The sequence below is a fragment of the Musa acuminata genome, chromosome BXJ2-5, assembly GCF_036884655.1.
Source record: "Musa acuminata AAA Group cultivar baxijiao chromosome BXJ2-5, Cavendish_Baxijiao_AAA, whole genome shotgun sequence".
Lineage (NCBI taxonomy): Eukaryota > Viridiplantae > Streptophyta > Magnoliopsida > Zingiberales > Musaceae > Musa > Musa acuminata.
In genome coordinates this window covers 9,469,838-9,485,814 of record NC_088342.1, presented here as the reverse complement: position 1 = coordinate 9,485,814, position 15,977 = coordinate 9,469,838, and the positions used below count along the sequence as shown (strand labels likewise).

The following is a 15,977-nucleotide window of genomic DNA, read 5'->3' as shown; positions in this document are numbered from 1 at the left end:
TAGGCACATTTGGTCTTGTGCTTTCATCATAACGGATTTCGCTTAGCTCTGGTCATATTTTTCTTGACTCACATGCCTCAGGCACTATTCAGGCCTAGCCTTTGCCATAACAGGTCAAGTTTTTCTCTGCTCATCCACCTCAAGCGCCATTCAACCCGAGCCTCCGCCGTAGTGGGTCTTTTAGTGTGAGTCGAGTTTTTCTCGACTCATGCGCTTTGGACGTCGTTCGACTCAAGCCTCCCACTATAGCGACTCTTCTATCACGGGTCAAATTTTTTTCGACTCATGGGCCTCGGGCACCATTTTGCTCGAGCCTTTGTCATAGTAGGTCTTCTAGTGTGGGTTGAGTTTTTCTCGATTCATATGCCTCTTTGGGGCGATCGAATTTTTCTCGAATCACATGCCTCGGGCGCCATTTAGCTCGAGCCTCCACCGTAGCAAGTCTTTTAGCGCGGGTTGGGTTTTCCTCGACTCATGTGCCTTAGGCACCATTTGGTCCGAGTCTCCGTCGTATCGAGTCTTCTAATGCGGGTCGGGTTTTTCTCAATTCACGCGCTTTGGACGCCATTCAACCTGAGCCTCCACCATAGCGAGTCTTCTAGCATGGGTTGGGTTTTTCTCAACTCATATGCCTCGAGCACCATTCAGCTTGAGCCTCTGCCATAGCGGGACTTTTAGAACGGGTCGAGTTTTTCTCGACTCATGTGCTTCAAGCGCCATTCAGCCCAATCCTTCATTGTAGCAAGCCTTCTAGCGTGGGTCAGGTTTTTCTCGACTCATATGCCTATTTGAAGTGGCATCGAAGAAACACTTGATCACATCGTAAAGGGTGGCTCCATCGTAGGAGGGGAGAGTCTGCTTTCCTCGATCAGTATCAGTAGTGGGAGGAGAGAGAGAGAGCATATCTTCTTCACATCTTTCTTGATTGATGCGTTAGTAATGTAGGAGAGAGAGAGGGACACTTGTGTTAATCATAGGAGGAGAGAGATTATCTCCTCTTTATAAATCTCCTTTAGCTTAGCGAGCGAGGCTCATTCCACTACTTAAGCCTCTATTGTTTCAGAAGCTTTCTCCTTATTTCTAGCTCTAAAAACCTAGTTGATCCTTAAGTCGTCTATCGTCTGACTTTTGCGTCTCAAGTTGGGATGTCTCTCTCCTCTCATATAAGTTCCTCCCAATCCACTAGCCGTCAGTCGGTTGAGGTCCATACTCTGCCCTCTTATAGTTCGGGGGTGAATGAGGTCCTGGCCTCGCCCTAATCGAGAGGGGGTCCCGTAAACCTAAGTGTTTTTCAAGATTCTGAGTCCATAAAGAGTCAAATATTTTATCTTGATCAAGTTCGAGCTGCAGGCTCCTCATCCCAGTCAACGTCCATATAATTTGGTGCTCGGGTCTTTGTGTTTGTCTTCCGACGCCCTTGAGGTTGGACTCCATCTTCCTCTTCACCTAGTGATAATGCCATACATCGAATGATGAGGCATATCGTAAACTCAGATGGTGCTATTCAATGGTGTTTATCGGAGAATGCAAGCGCATGATACCTCAACTCATAAGTTCTTTGTAGCTTGCTTTCGACTATGCAATAGGAAAAATAGCTACTACTTAATCATTCCGGGAGAGAGGGGGCTTCAAAGTCAGTGGCACCCTCTCGAATAATAAGGATTGGAAGGAGCGTTTCTTTTTTTGTAAGTCTAGGTCGGGATTGGGGATTCAACCTTCCCTGGTCGACACACTCCATAGATAACATTCCTCCCCTACTATTGGATGAGGAGGGAGATCTGTTACTTCGATTAAGAAATATACTCTCCTTATCCGGGGTCATCCGAAAGATGAATATGGACTGACTAATCGATATGGGTCTCAATTCAACTCCATGAGATATGACTTGAACCTTTCATCATCGCCTTCAATCTTCTATGGTCTCACGATATTAATCCTTTTATAGATATATACGTATATTCCCTAAAGAAGTGAGGATGTGGCTCATGATGAGTTACAATATTGCATAAATAATTACTGAGGGGGGAGATTGAAAAGAAGCCATATATGAAGCAGGTGCATGATTATGCAATGGGAAAAATGGCTACTACTTAATCGTTCCGGGGGAGAGAGGGCTTCAAAGTCAGTGGCACCCTCTCGAATAATAAGGGTTGGAAGGAGCGTTTCTTTTTTTATAAGTCTAGGTCGGGATTGAGGATTCAACCTTACTTGATTGACATACTCCATAGATAACATTCCTCCCTTATTATTAGATGGGGAGGGGGATCGGGTACTTCGATTGAGAAATATACTCTCCTTATCTAGGGTCATCCGGAAGATGAATATGGACCGACTGATCGATATGAGTCTCAATTCGGTTCTATGAGATATGACCTAAATCTTTCATCACCTCCTTCTTCTTTCATCACCTCCTTCTTCAATATTCTACGGTCTCCTGATATTAATCCTTTTATAGATATAGACGTTTATTTCCTGAAGAAGTGAGGGTGTGGCTCTTACAATATTGCATAAACAATTACTGAGGTGGGAGATTGAAAAGACGCCATATACGAAGCAGGTGCATGGTTAATCATCAACTTGCTTATCGTGGGAAACCATTGGTAAAGGAGCCATACAGTGGTGCGTCTCTAGACAATTTTGATATGGAATAGAAAGTCCATGTTTCACGTTTGGATGATCCGAGCTCCATTGCTGAGCGGTAGCACTAGGTAATGTTCTCCAGCTTACAAAAGTCAATAGTGTTTTGCAGTGGTCAGATTGACTGCATTATCGAGGTGTGATTGAGATAGGAAGAGAAAGTAGGAAAGAAGGACAACAAAGACAAGAAAGAAAGGAAGAAACTCTTTTATCCTATCAATCGATAGGAAATATATGATTAGCGATTGTCACGTTCATTTAAATTATCTTCTCATTCATTATGATAAGAAAAATAATAATAAATTTTCTTCTTTTTCTTTATGAAAAGGAAAATATCCTAAACTCCATTTTCTTTTTTTTATTACAAGGAAGGATATCACAAACTTCATTCCATCTCTTCCTTCAAAATATAAAAATATATCCTAAATAAGAAAATGAGACAAAGACTCTTTCTGTTCTTAAACTATTTGAGCTCATATTTAGGGATTTCGAATTACCAACTTAAGGGTCGAAAGGATCGGATTGAAAAACCTCCTTTGACCTTGGTCTTTATGTAGGTACCATGTCGGGAGTGTAATACTTCTACTTCGGGAGCGCAATACTTCTGCTTTGAGAGCTTGATACTTCTATCTCAAATCCACCTTGGAGTCATCTCAGGAGCTCAATACCTTCACTTCGAAGATACATCGAAGACATTTCGGACAATCTTACACATACGGATCCAGACCATGTTGAGATAACCAAAACGTCAACGATATTTTTTCCTAAAAATAAGTATTCATAGTATCCTTTGTGATATTTTTATAGTTGCCTTCGAATTTGTTCAAATTACAAAAGAAAAAAAAATTGAAAAAGAAATATGCAGACGGGAGAGCAAGGGCTGGTATTGGAATGTTAGTCCCTCTTTAAATGGGCTGCTCTTGGGCCTGCATAACTGGGCCTAACGGCCCATGTTCACCTTGTATAATTGACCATCCGTCCTACAGTGATGTATTTTTCAGGAATAGTACACTGGCCTCGTATATAAATATATAACGAAATACCGAGGGATATGCTCTACAACACAGATATATTTAATTGACTGTCATGGGAGTGGAGATAGACCGAGCACAAATTTACAGGCATATCAAGAACAATATTTATCTCATCCTAAGCAGCTATGCATCTCTAAAACGTATCTAACACGAACACTGCTTGTTTCCCGGGCACATTCTTAACAGAACCACTGCAAGCTAAAAAGGTTAAAAGGCCATTCATTCACCACTGCCACAAGCCTTGAAATTTCCCTACCTGCTCTTGGCATGTGCAATCGAATGAAAAAACCAATAAACAAACTAAGGGGAAAAATATATACATACAAATTTAACTTGCAAGGAAAAGACACCGATATATAAAATCCACTTTAGAGTTAATATAAAAATAATGACATGGTCGAATTTTGCACACCACAATTATAGTTAAATTGTAAAGAAATGCACCATATTTTTTATAATTGGAATTGACTATCAAAGTAACGATACACAAAGCCCATTATAAGACTGATGACTCTTTTGGTATGTTCGCAACATAAAATTATTTCTTCTATCGAAAGGCTAAGCTAATCGAATCAATTATAATAATAACTTAAGTATCAAAAGGATATTATGAAAAATAGAAGGTCAATGCAACTAGAGTCTAATTTGTCCAATGCCAACATGAATCAATCTGGGATTAATTTGAAAAAAAATCTTCATTAGTTCCAAATCAACTTTTAATTCAAACAAGCAAAATTTAAGTTAAGAAGAATCATATTAAATTTTCTTTACTTAGAGTACTATCATAAAGTAAGTAGTGGACTACTCACATAAAGTAGTCAAGTGATGCTATTGTGTTTGACCTTTGGTCAGGGAAAGAGATTAAGACATGTTCTTTAGCAAAGATGAAAAAGGTCTCCCAAGTTCATTCGGCATACCTGGTCAGTCGGCGCAGGCGACATATCAATACAGATATCTAGCGTATCCCAAATGCCAGCCTTCATATGCTGAATAAAGAGAAGCTGATCAGTGAGGACATGTGCAAAATCATAAGCTTTAGAAATATAGCCCATCCAAAGTTTTAAGCTCTCCAACACAAGGAATCAACTAAACAACAAAGGCAGCAAATAGCAAAACCCTTTGACATTTAGAACATCCAAGATGCATACTCGTTCTTCCAGATAATGCTTAAATCTTATTTTGGTAACAATCCTATTTGAGTTAAGGCAGACATAACGTTTCCAACATTATAATCGCTGATATAATGCTTCCCACAAATAATAACCATCATCACCTTCTTCCTTTTAAGCCCCATTAACACCACCAAATGCTATCTATGTATGTAGTACAGACATACAAATAACAGTTTGCTACTTTACAGCATAACTGAAGTACAACAAAGATACATTGCATGCCCTTCTCAAGTTCATTATCAACACGAAGGAAATTCGGCCCAAAATCCAATAAGACACTGAGAATACATAGAACAACAATCTGACATCAAGACTTCAAGGCATTAACACTAATGTCTTTTGTCACCACAGACATTCTAAGATTACAAAGCAAAGCATCACGCCCCATTAAAATAATTTGGAAAAAGTGATCAGCTTGCTTCGAAAGAGAATCTAGCTCATGGCCAAGCGTCCGTACTCCAGCTGCCAGATTGGTAACACAATCTCGCAACCATTGTCGTCGGAGGTCACTACCTTTCCCCGGTGTAATGGATCTGGATCCATCTTCAAGATTAATCCCATCGCTATCCTGTGCAGGTTCTTCTTTATAACTGACGTCGCTAGTCAAATCACACAACCGCGAAGCACATAATTTAACCGTTTCTATCTCTTTGAACACTGCCACCTTCCCACTTCCAAACTGTCTCTTAAATTCCCCGTTCACAACAGCTTGCAAGTCTCCGAACGCCTCAAACCAGAGGAACCCATCAGAAGCATGCACGTCTATAGATGGCTTTGAGCAGCCTGACATTGTCGCCGAAAAGATGCCAAAAATAAATACAGTCATAACTCTAAATCCGTACAAGGCTCTCATGAGTGCCTTCCCTTTGGAGCTCTTGACCTTTGGGAAACCAAGCGTTCCTTGAAGACTCACAATGATGGCAGGACAGTTCTCTAGTTTGGGACTCTTCGAATCAATGCGTTCGATCCATTCATGAAGATACAAGTGAGCCTTGGCGAGTTCTTCTGATGAAGGACAACTGGTCGAAATGTCCACGAGATGCAGCACATACTTGAGGAGAAGTTGGCCTCGATCCAATCGGGATAGCTCGGCGATTAAAGCGATGCAAATATCAAGCAGCTTCACACTGCTGTCCAAGTATATGTTGGTCCACTTCTCATCCCAATCGGAAACGGGTAACTGAAGCTCATTCATCAGAGTTTTTATGCTATTGTGTGTATGCGACAAGAACTCGATAGCAAGACTCATCCAAGATAGAGTAAAGACATCAGAAGCATCCTTTGGGCTGAGCTTCTTTAGGTTTTCTGCCAGGCTTTGCTCAAAAGAGAACAATAATTTACGAGTCTCCACCGATGGATTCGATCCCTTGGGGAACATAATCCGAAGGGGATTTCCAAAGGGAAAGAAAGGCCGCTGTCCATCATGTGCTTGACTCATGTTGGTTCAACTGTACCCAAATAAAATCTGTTCTTCAGAATGGCAATCAAACGAAAGCTGGAAATCAGTTTTAAATATATCCATTAAATTATATATAAATACCATTTCAAGCAAATAAACTCCTAAACCAAAACCTAAAGATGCATACCCAGCAATCTGCCATGATCTACCATCGAAAAGGGTTCGCAACAACAACAGCGACCAAAAGAAACCACGCCGCGAAAAGCACGACACGAATGATTTGCACTGGTCTATCTGCTCGTGGACGGGATTAATAGATCGATGATTCAACAAAAGCGACGAAACAGAGGAAGGCATCGAGAAACGCCCAAATCTCAAATGAACAACTTCGTCGACGCTGGCAGAATCAAAAGAAGCCGAAAAGGAACAACAATCGATAGGATCCGTACACTTATAAACCGGCGACCAAAATTTTCTGCTTCGGTTCTTGCAGAGAAATCTCGGATTCAACGATCTGCCCATCCATCCACGACAGCTAGGCGAGATCGTGCGGATCGACATCATCACGCACAAACTAAGGAACAACATCCGCCGAAAAGAATCGGAAGCGAAGGCTTAGAGATCGAGGAGGAAAGGGCTTCGTACCTGAGAAAGCGGGTCGCAGCGGAATCGTACGACGAAGAAGGCGATCGACCGGCCCTAATGCTCGAATGCGACGGTTACAACGCACCGGAAAAAATCTTCTCCCCCATCCCGGTTTAGTACGCGCCCGAAACTTCTAGAGGGAGGTACTCGAAACGTTGGGCGGCCTAAGCTCCGATTGTTTCATGTGGCATGACGGGATTGGCTGTTCGGCTGAAACATAAACAGGTAGAATCAAACCGTTAATAGCTTACAGGTGGAATCCTAATGTCGCATGAACTAGCATTTGTGTAAGATGAAGGCGTTGGCTGTTGGCTTCGGTTTAGCTGATTTGTGGGGTTGCGTGGGTCGTCCGCTGGTCGTGATTTATTTGGGTGACGGGCATGAAGATTCGATATTCAATTAGGTTTTGGAGTGATTTCAGGTCCGAGAGGGCTGAAGTGGGCAAAGAGTCGAGAACATGTGGGTCCCGTCCGGCTCCTCCAATGAGACCGTTTGCCACCCTCACGTACGTGGAGCCCCAGGAAGCCAAGCCGCTTAAAGACGTCAAGTGCAGACGAGTCAGCAGGTAGGGTGGCTAACGGTCTTCATCCTTTCGATGAGCTCGGCTAAGAAAGCCGAGCCGGCGGCTCCCAAGAGACCGAGTTATGCCTCCATCGTCACCGGTTATCGAAGCCATTCTATTATGCACAGATTTGGTTGTCGCATGGATTTATACGTGAAGCAGGAGATATAAGTGACGTCTAGATGAATTTTATTTGAGTCGTAAAGATTTCGGATTACGAATCCTATAAATATCAAAATTTGTGATATGATTTTTTTCCTATGTAATAGTGAAAATATCGTTAATCAATCATCATTCAACACATGATCTTTACATGATGTGCATGATAGAATGAGAAGAGAGATGCCACCCTTATCTATCCACGTGGATAAGTGTTCAAGACGAACAGTTATAAATTGTCTCATCTTTATCGTCCACATGGACAAGAGGCCTAGTGGAGACTCTTGTAAGCGGTTAAAAAATATCTTTTTATAAAATATTTTATCTCTTTACGACTAGATATAAAAGCTCATCTATAACACAATGAAAAGGGGGTTACATTTTTTTGACTACTTATGTTCATACTCATATACCTAGGATTACTAACGTCGGAGGGATCAAGTCGAAAAATCTCTTTCAACCTCGGTCTTTATGTAAGTGACACATTGGGAGCTTGATATTTTTACCTCATATACACCTCAAACAACCCTAAGCATATAGGGTCGGACTATGTCGAGTTAACTAAGACGTCAATGACTTCTCTTATCATTTTGATGATAAAAGAAGGACATGATATTACAGGAATATCAGGTAAAAAGGATTTGCTCCTGACTTACAGTACTTTCACTCAAAAGGGGTAGTAACCACCCATTTCGCATATTGGTGCCTCTACTTTAATGTGGACATTAATGCGATACTGTCGTCTATTCAATAACTTGGGCCTCTCACCCCTAATGATGACCCTAAGCCACATACTCGTCTCAACCGATGTATTTTTAAATCTCACCCAGTAATTGTAAACAATAACGGGCATAATATAGGCCAATATGCAACACCACTAGCTTAATCATGGTCACTGGCACAACCACCATTAGCACTGACACCCATCAAAGTTTTCTCACATAAAGTGGTGTCGATATCCTAGGAGCTCTCGAGACCCGTCGAACCACCGATCGAGAGGGTACTTTGTCCCTCAATCATAGTATTCAGCGGATTACACCACCACTCTACCCTACTTAAATTTAATTGACATATTTGATGAATGATTCCCTACGGATCTAACTAGGTAGATGGACCGACACTTAAAGGAGTTGCGATGAGAGTTCCAACAATCAAAAAGGGAAGTGTTGGTCAACGACACCTTTGATCAATCACCATTCACCTAGAAAATCTAAGAGAAATCGATTCCGGTGAAATTTTGCCTCCTATCGTTAGGGGTATTCGATGGTAGTGTCGACCTAATATAGCACATTATAATTTTTCATGCTTAAATGTCATTATATGATACTTCGGATGCTCTGATATATCATGCTTTCTTAACCATATTAAGAGGCCTAGCACAAGAATAGTATACGTACTTAAAGTCGCTTTCCATCATTTCTTTTTCCTTACCTGTAAACTTCACTTCCTTAGAAACATATGCCTACAACCATTAGTGGCAACGCTCCTCGGACTCAAATAAAGGGAGGAAGAAACGCTCACAGACTTCGTCGTTTGGTTTACAATTGAGATTCAAGACATGCTAGATTCCTATTCATTACTTATAATAGAAACTTTCATAATAGGGCTAAAACCCTCTTGCCTCTTTTGGTTGTTGATAGAGAGACCACTAGCAATTATACAAGAGTCACTTTAAAGCGTCAACTAATACATTATCGCCAAAACAATAGTCTTGAGCAAGCGTGAGAAGTCATGCAAAAGGCCAAAGCAGGAGTGGTCATAATAAGCCTCAACCCCGAGACCACCATGGCAAAGGATTTATAAACAACCCGAGTTACCTCGCCCAAGGTATGAGTTGACCTCCCTAAATATGGCTAAAACTGTAGCTTTTTGTAAATAAAAGAGAATAGACTCTTGAAAGACCCTCACCCAATGAAGACCCCAATGGTGAAAAGTCTAAACATTATCGGTTTCACTGGGATTATGATAATGACATGGAAGATTGTCGCCACTTGAAAGAGTAGATTGAAGAACTCATATATTAGGGACACCTCGACTGTCCATCGAAAGCATCGAGAACTCTCACCTTGATCTCAAAGGTTAGTAGAGAGATAGATTAACATTCTTATTAGTGGACCTATCTCAAGGGGAGATAACTCCTTAGGTCATAAGGCTTATATCCGAGTTATCATTGAAAAGGATCATGATAATCTTTAACTAACTACCTTACCCTTCTAACCTCTTTCTAACGTCTTTGCTAACAGGGTTCACTGGTGAGACTCTATCTCATCTCTCGGGATCATGAACCTATACATTGTATTCGGAGAGAATACCGGCTAAATTCATAGTGGTAAATATCTCATTAGCATACAATATGATTATAGGTCGACCCATACTGAACAGATTAAGGATGGTAGTGTCGAGCTACCATATAGTGACAAAGTTCTTAACGAGAACCGGGATTGGAGAGCTAAGAAGCAACCTAAGGGAGTCACGCTAGTGCTTCTTGACAATGGTCTCTCTACCAAAGAAAGCCCAACCTAAGGCACCACCCATAGACCCTCGAGACTCTGCTAAGTTTGTCCCACGTATTGAGTCAATGTAGTCATTGATTGAAGCACCCCTAGACTAGACCTAGTGCTTCGGAAAGCTGAAGTCAATGGCCCAACTAAATCTGGGGTAAGCTAGTGTCAAATTAGAAATGTCCATATCGAGTTATTAAGGTCGTCTAAATCAAAATCTATCACCTTAGGACAACAAAATGAGTGGTGTCGATAATGACATGGCACATCGCAAACTTAAAGAGGTTCTATCGCTGAGACATTCTTTGGTTTTTAGTTCAGGGTTATAATGTCCCAAACATCAAGCCTTGATATATTATGTCTTTGGCGCTAGTTATAAAAAAATATATATATTTTCAGGGTATAGGTGTTGTAAGTTGAGAAAAGAAAGTTTCACTATTTAAAAAGACTACACCAACATGGTCGGGCCTCTACATCTAAAATAAGACCTTGACCTACCGAGATAGAGACTGGTCAAGAGGATAAGCCCGATGATGTAGTAAGGAAAAGACATAAAGACAAAGTCAAGTAGGCAGACTCGATGACTCAGTAAAAACCAACACCTCACGAGACAAGATAAGAATTGTCTCCTCCCTAAGCCTCACAACTTGCTCGAGGAGCTCAAGTTTGTATTGCCTCATTAAACCTAGCTCTCGATGATATGTTGCTTTGCCTCTTCTAGTTGTCTCATCAGCTCGACTACTCGAGTCTTTACCTTAATGACAAGCGTTGAGCCTTCCCATTTCTTCTTTAGCCCCTCCACCTCCTCGTAGAGATTATCAATCATAACAAACTACTAATAAATGATGGAATCAACATCATGTACGTTGTCAAGAAGGGTCATGATGTAATAGTGATACTATAAGTCAAAGACAAAGAGGCATCTCTACAAGTATAAAAGTGACCAATGTGTGAAAATCATAAAAAACATAAAAGAAATCCATTACAGTAGGAGGCACAAGACATATTATGCTTGAGGTGCTTGAGTTAGGAAAACCCAACCAACATAATAAAAAATCCACCACGATGGGAAGCATAAGACAAAATATGCCCAAGATATATAAATCGAAAAAATCGAACCTATATAATAAGAAACTCACCATGGCGAGAGACAAAAGATAAAATATGCTCGAGGCATGTGAGTCAAGAAAACCCGACCTGCCTAATAATAAATCAGTCATACAAGAGGCATAAGATAAAATGTGTTCGAGGCGTATGAGTTGGGAAATCCCAACCCACATAATAAGGAACCTACTAAAGCGGGAGGCACAAGATAAAATGTGCTTGAGTTGCATAAGTCAGAAAAACTTGACCCTAATAAGAAGAAACATACTATAGCGGGAGGCACAAAATAAGATGTGTCCAAAGCACATATTGGAAAAACCCAACCCGCATAAGAGTAAACCCATCACGATGAGAGACACAAGAGAAAGAATGTTTGAAGCAAGGAGGTAGAGCACTGACAACTCTTTTACTCGAGGTGGATAGGCCACTACCCAATATAGCCCATTAACTTGGAAGCTTGTAAGAGAGAGAGAGAGAGAGAGAGAGAGAGAGAGAGAGAGAGAGGTATGTTGACACTTGAGTAGAAACGAGCCCCTCTACTCAAGGTGGGTCTCTTGATAATATGAGTAGCAGGTCGATGATGGACTATTGCTATGTCTGAAAACATGACCCCCTCCTCCACAATGAACAGAGGAGATTGCCTTGACACCACCTATAGCCCAAGGCGTGGAGGTCAGGAAACTGGATCCCCTCCTCTACAACAAATAGAGGATACCACTTCTGTGCTACCTCTAGCTCATAGCTTGCCTCAATAACGAACAGGGGAAGAGAGGTAGGGTGGTGATAAGGGGCTTCACAGCATCCCTGCTGTGGACCCATTGCCCGATATAGGTGTTAGTCATATGTGCCATGTAAGCCAATCACGTGAGTGATGGTATGTGTGACATGCTACATAATATTTATATTAGATATTGCATATATTATGATATCCATAAATATATGCAATAAGAATCAGATCGTGATGAGATCATGATAATGAGATTGATTCACATTTGAACATAAACTCCAAATAATCCCGGTCGTAGATTACTCGAAATAAACATCGAGATAATCGGACAGACTGGTGTGCTGTATACCCATATATATGATGGAGGCGGTTGGTCTCGTAGCTACTCATGTGGAGACATTAGGGATACAACACAGGTGCTTATTAGAAAATGAGTTCACTGATTGATCTGCTCATGAAATACTGGACGGTTAATGATACCTCATTGTCAAACAATGGTTTCGCAGTCTCAATTGTGTATTTGGTTCTTAGACTTGAGATACCAAGGATATCCTGTATAAGTACTCCACTCTTTGATTCTGGATTTATAAGTCTGGAGGTTCCAAATCTAGCATAACTGATCATCAGGAGTGATAGCCAACCTTATGAGAGCAATTGAGTGTCAATAGATGATCACCCACTCTCGGTGACATAAGAAAAATATCTTATGTGTTCTTACTCAAGCAAATCCCTAGTTAGGGTTATTTGAATTGAGAGAGAAAGAATTCTCTAGGAGAATCCGATTAGAATCGGACTTGAGTAGATTCCATATGAGTTTGACAGTACCATGCCGAGTATACGATTTCTGAGATATTAGATGGATGAGGGAGTATAGATGCACAATAACTAAGGATAAACAAATATAATGGATTGGATTCTCTTGTATCGTTTGAGGACTATGGCATAGTGGCCTAGTACGTCCATAGTCGATGACTCGAGTGAATGATTATGGAGATAGTAATTCACTAAGTCAGAAGAAGTTCTGATAGGTATGACTCATGGCCAGCTCGATATTTAGCCTAGAGGGTCACACACATACGGTAGGTGTTGCAACTAATAGAGGTTCGGATATGAGATATCTAATGAAATCCCTATCTTATTGGATTTTCAGTAAACCCCTGAATTATTGAATCTTATGGATAAGATCAAATAAGAGCCAATAAGAGATTATTGGGTAGAGATCTATTAATCTAAGATGCTTGAGTTATTAGATGGAGATCTAGTACTCAATATAGCATGATCGATTAGGGTTAAGTTGATAAAGACCTCTATAAATAGGAGGAAACCAAAGGGGCATATGTCATCCCCTTTTTGGCTGTCACCTCCTATTCTCCTCCCTCTTTCTCCTCAGCTAACAATCTCAATTTAGGGCATGTGGATGACAAGAAGGTCCGACCCCTTCTTGATCGCGTGGTGCGCGTTGAGAGGAAGTTCATGTAGCGATTTGATGAGTGTTTTTGTCATATCTACCATATGGATTACCGCTAGAGAGGAGGACAATTGGCCTCCTTCATCCATTCTTACATATATGGGATTTGAGAAGGTTATACGATCTTTTTAGGTAATAAATCTATCTTGACACGCGTGATTTTTCAGTTTTGCATTTTATTTTTTGCGTATCAATCTTCGCATAATGACGAAACCTATTTTTTTTTAGAAAATTTGAGATTTTATTTTTCTATTCTTCCGTCGCGCATGTGATGGTCTATCTAGATTTCCCAACAATGGGTCCCTTGAGGATGAGAAGAGGAAAAGGAGCATCGCTTGCAACCTACTTGAGCTCCTCTCATAGCCCGCCTCGATGGTGAGTAGAGGAAGAGAGGTAGGTCGGTGACGGGGGGCTTCATAGCATCCCTGCTGTGGATTTATTGCCCAATGTGGGCCCCTTGAGAACGAGCAGAGGAGGAGCCCACCCGCATGCTACTTGTAGCCTATCTTGGCTCCTCTCATAGCTTGCCTCGACGATATGCAAAATAAGAGGGACAAGTCAGCGAGGGGTCTTCGTAGCATCCACATTGTAGATCTGTTGCTCGACATGGGTCCCTTGGGGATGAGCAGAGGAGGAGCTCACCTCTGCATCACCTGCAGCTCGCCTCGGCTTCTCTCATAGCATGCCTCAACGACGAGCAAAAGAAGAGAGGAAGGTCGGCAATAGACCGTCGCTAGCAACACTCGTACATCTTGTTTGTAGTCCTAAACGAGCTAGGAAAGTCAAGAAACATGACCCCCCCCTTCGGTCGAGGTGGGTCTCTCGACGACATGAGGGGCAGGTCGATGATGGATCACCGTGAATAGCACTCATGCTCTGCGCCTGTGGTCTTCACTGAGCTAGGGAGGTCGGGAAATCTGACCCTCCCCTTTCGCTAGTGTCAAGCCATCGAGATCGGAAACTGACCCCATGATTACCGACCTACACACCCGAAGGTCACGTATCGAGGCCTAATGAGATAACAAAATTCATTTATTGTTGACTAATGTCAATGGAGTTGCACCTGATAGAAATCACAAATCAAGCTTCCGTAGATTACAGCTTGTTACAAAGAATCCAAACCGAGTTGATCATTCACAGTGGCAATCATGCAGCATGATAACATTCTCCTTCCTTCGAAGGAAATCATTTACAAAAAGCAATGGCTTCTCCAGTCCAAAAGCTTTGCTTTCCATCAAAAAGCATCTCCATCTCATCGCAAAGAACCTTTAAAGCAGAAGAAAAGCCAGACGAGATAAAGCAGAACCATGCACACGTTCCTTTTCTACAGCACCAACCACCAGCATCCCAAGAGCAGCATCAGCTTCCAAACAAGCATCACTGGAAAAAGAAGAAAAAAAGGAGGAAGCAGATCAACTAGTGCAGTAGAATAAACTCATTGTTGCAACTGTTCTCTGTGTGCAAGAAAGTTACCATGGCCAGTGATCGAAGCATTCCCTGTGGATCGCCAGAAGTCCTTCAGGTCCTCGTTCTGACCGTAGCAGTCGGTGCTGCTGTTTACCCCGCTCTTGCAGACGCAGACGAAGTAGTTCTTCGGCGGTTCGTAGCCGCACACCCCGTCGCTCCGCTCGCACGCCGCGCACGCCTCAGCCAACCCGTCCACCTCGATCTCCGCCTCCCCGTACTTGAGAGCGACGCCGTAGTCCCAGGTGCTCGGGTCCATGGGCGTCGGCCCCAGCGACGCCACCGACGCGTAGGCGGCGCACCCGAGGCCCTGGAGGTCGAGGTCGCCCTTGGGGCCTAGACTGGCCGGGGAGTAGACGCAGCAGGTGTTGGTGGGCGCGAAGAGCGGCAGGCCGAGGGAGGCCACGGCGGGGCACTCGAGGAGCGCGCCGCAGAGGCGGGGGCCGGAGGCGGCGTCGCAGATGAGGTTGCCGTGGCTGGCCAGGGAGGAGGTGGGGGCGGGGCAGGCGAGGAGGACGAAGACGGAGGAGTCGAGCTGGAAGGGAGCGGACCAGTCGAGGCCAATGTTGGGGGCGGAGGGGTGCATGGAGGAGCAGGTGGACATGAGGGGAGGGGCGATGGTGAGGGTGGAGGCGGAGTAGGAGATGGAGGTGATGGGGTACCTGCCGGTGTGGGTGGCCAGAACGAGCTGCTCCTTGTCGTCGTGGTCGCTGTCACCGGCGCTGTTATCGTCGTCGTTGCCGCCTGGGGTGCAGGTGACGGAGGGGTAGAAGTGGGGGGAGCCGCAGCCGTAGCCGGTGCCGAAGGGGTAAAGGACATCGATGGAGCCGCACTTGTTGGAGCAGGTGCAGCTGGTGAGGGATGGGAAGAAGACGATAACGTGGAGAAAGAGGAGGAGGTTTAGGTAAGAAGGATGACGAGGATCCATGGCGAAGTCTCTTCCCTCTCTCTTTTCTGGTTTAGGCCAGCAGGCGAAAGTCGTAGATAAACGCAACAAGTTGTGGAGGCCATCATGTAAAGCCTACACTGTAGTCGTCAGGGTAAATCGGGACCGTCCATCATCTGTCGTTAGAGATTGCGCCCGTCGACGTAAAGAAACGCCCCA

The 15,977-nt window shown here is 43.0% G+C and overlaps 2 protein-coding genes across 5 annotated transcripts; both read right to left on the bottom strand.

Annotated features, from left to right (window-relative positions):
* Positions 1-5,004: 5,004 nt before the first annotated feature.
* Positions 5,005-7,042, bottom strand: LOC135583375 (UPF0496 protein 4-like). Of its 4 annotated transcripts, none has more exons than XM_065108685.1 (2): positions 6,888-7,042; positions 5,005-6,291 (listed from the first exon to the last, which is right to left on the bottom strand). In XM_065108685.1, the coding sequence occupies exon 2, from the start codon at positions 6,279-6,281 to the stop codon at positions 5,151-5,153; it is 1,131 nt and encodes a 376-aa protein (XP_064964757.1). In that variant the 5' UTR covers positions 6,282-6,291; positions 6,888-7,042; the 3' UTR covers positions 5,005-5,150. The 4 variants fall into 4 exon arrangements, with proteins under 4 accessions (XP_064964757.1, XP_064964758.1, XP_064964759.1 ...); XM_065108686.1 differs by having other exon boundaries at positions 5,005-6,308; positions 6,888-7,037; XM_065108687.1 differs by having other exon boundaries at positions 5,005-6,338; positions 6,888-7,014.
* Positions 7,043-14,422: 7,380 nt separating this feature from the next.
* LOC135611695 (uncharacterized) lies at positions 14,423-15,867 on the bottom strand. The gene is made up of 2 exons (XM_065107339.1): positions 14,882-15,867; positions 14,423-14,788 (listed from the first exon to the last, which is right to left on the bottom strand). Exons 1-2 carry the CDS (start codon positions 15,798-15,800, stop codon positions 14,733-14,735), a joined length of 975 nt encoding a protein of 324 aa, XP_064963411.1. The 5' UTR covers positions 15,801-15,867; the 3' UTR covers positions 14,423-14,732.
* Positions 15,868-15,977: the final 110 nt, after the last annotated feature.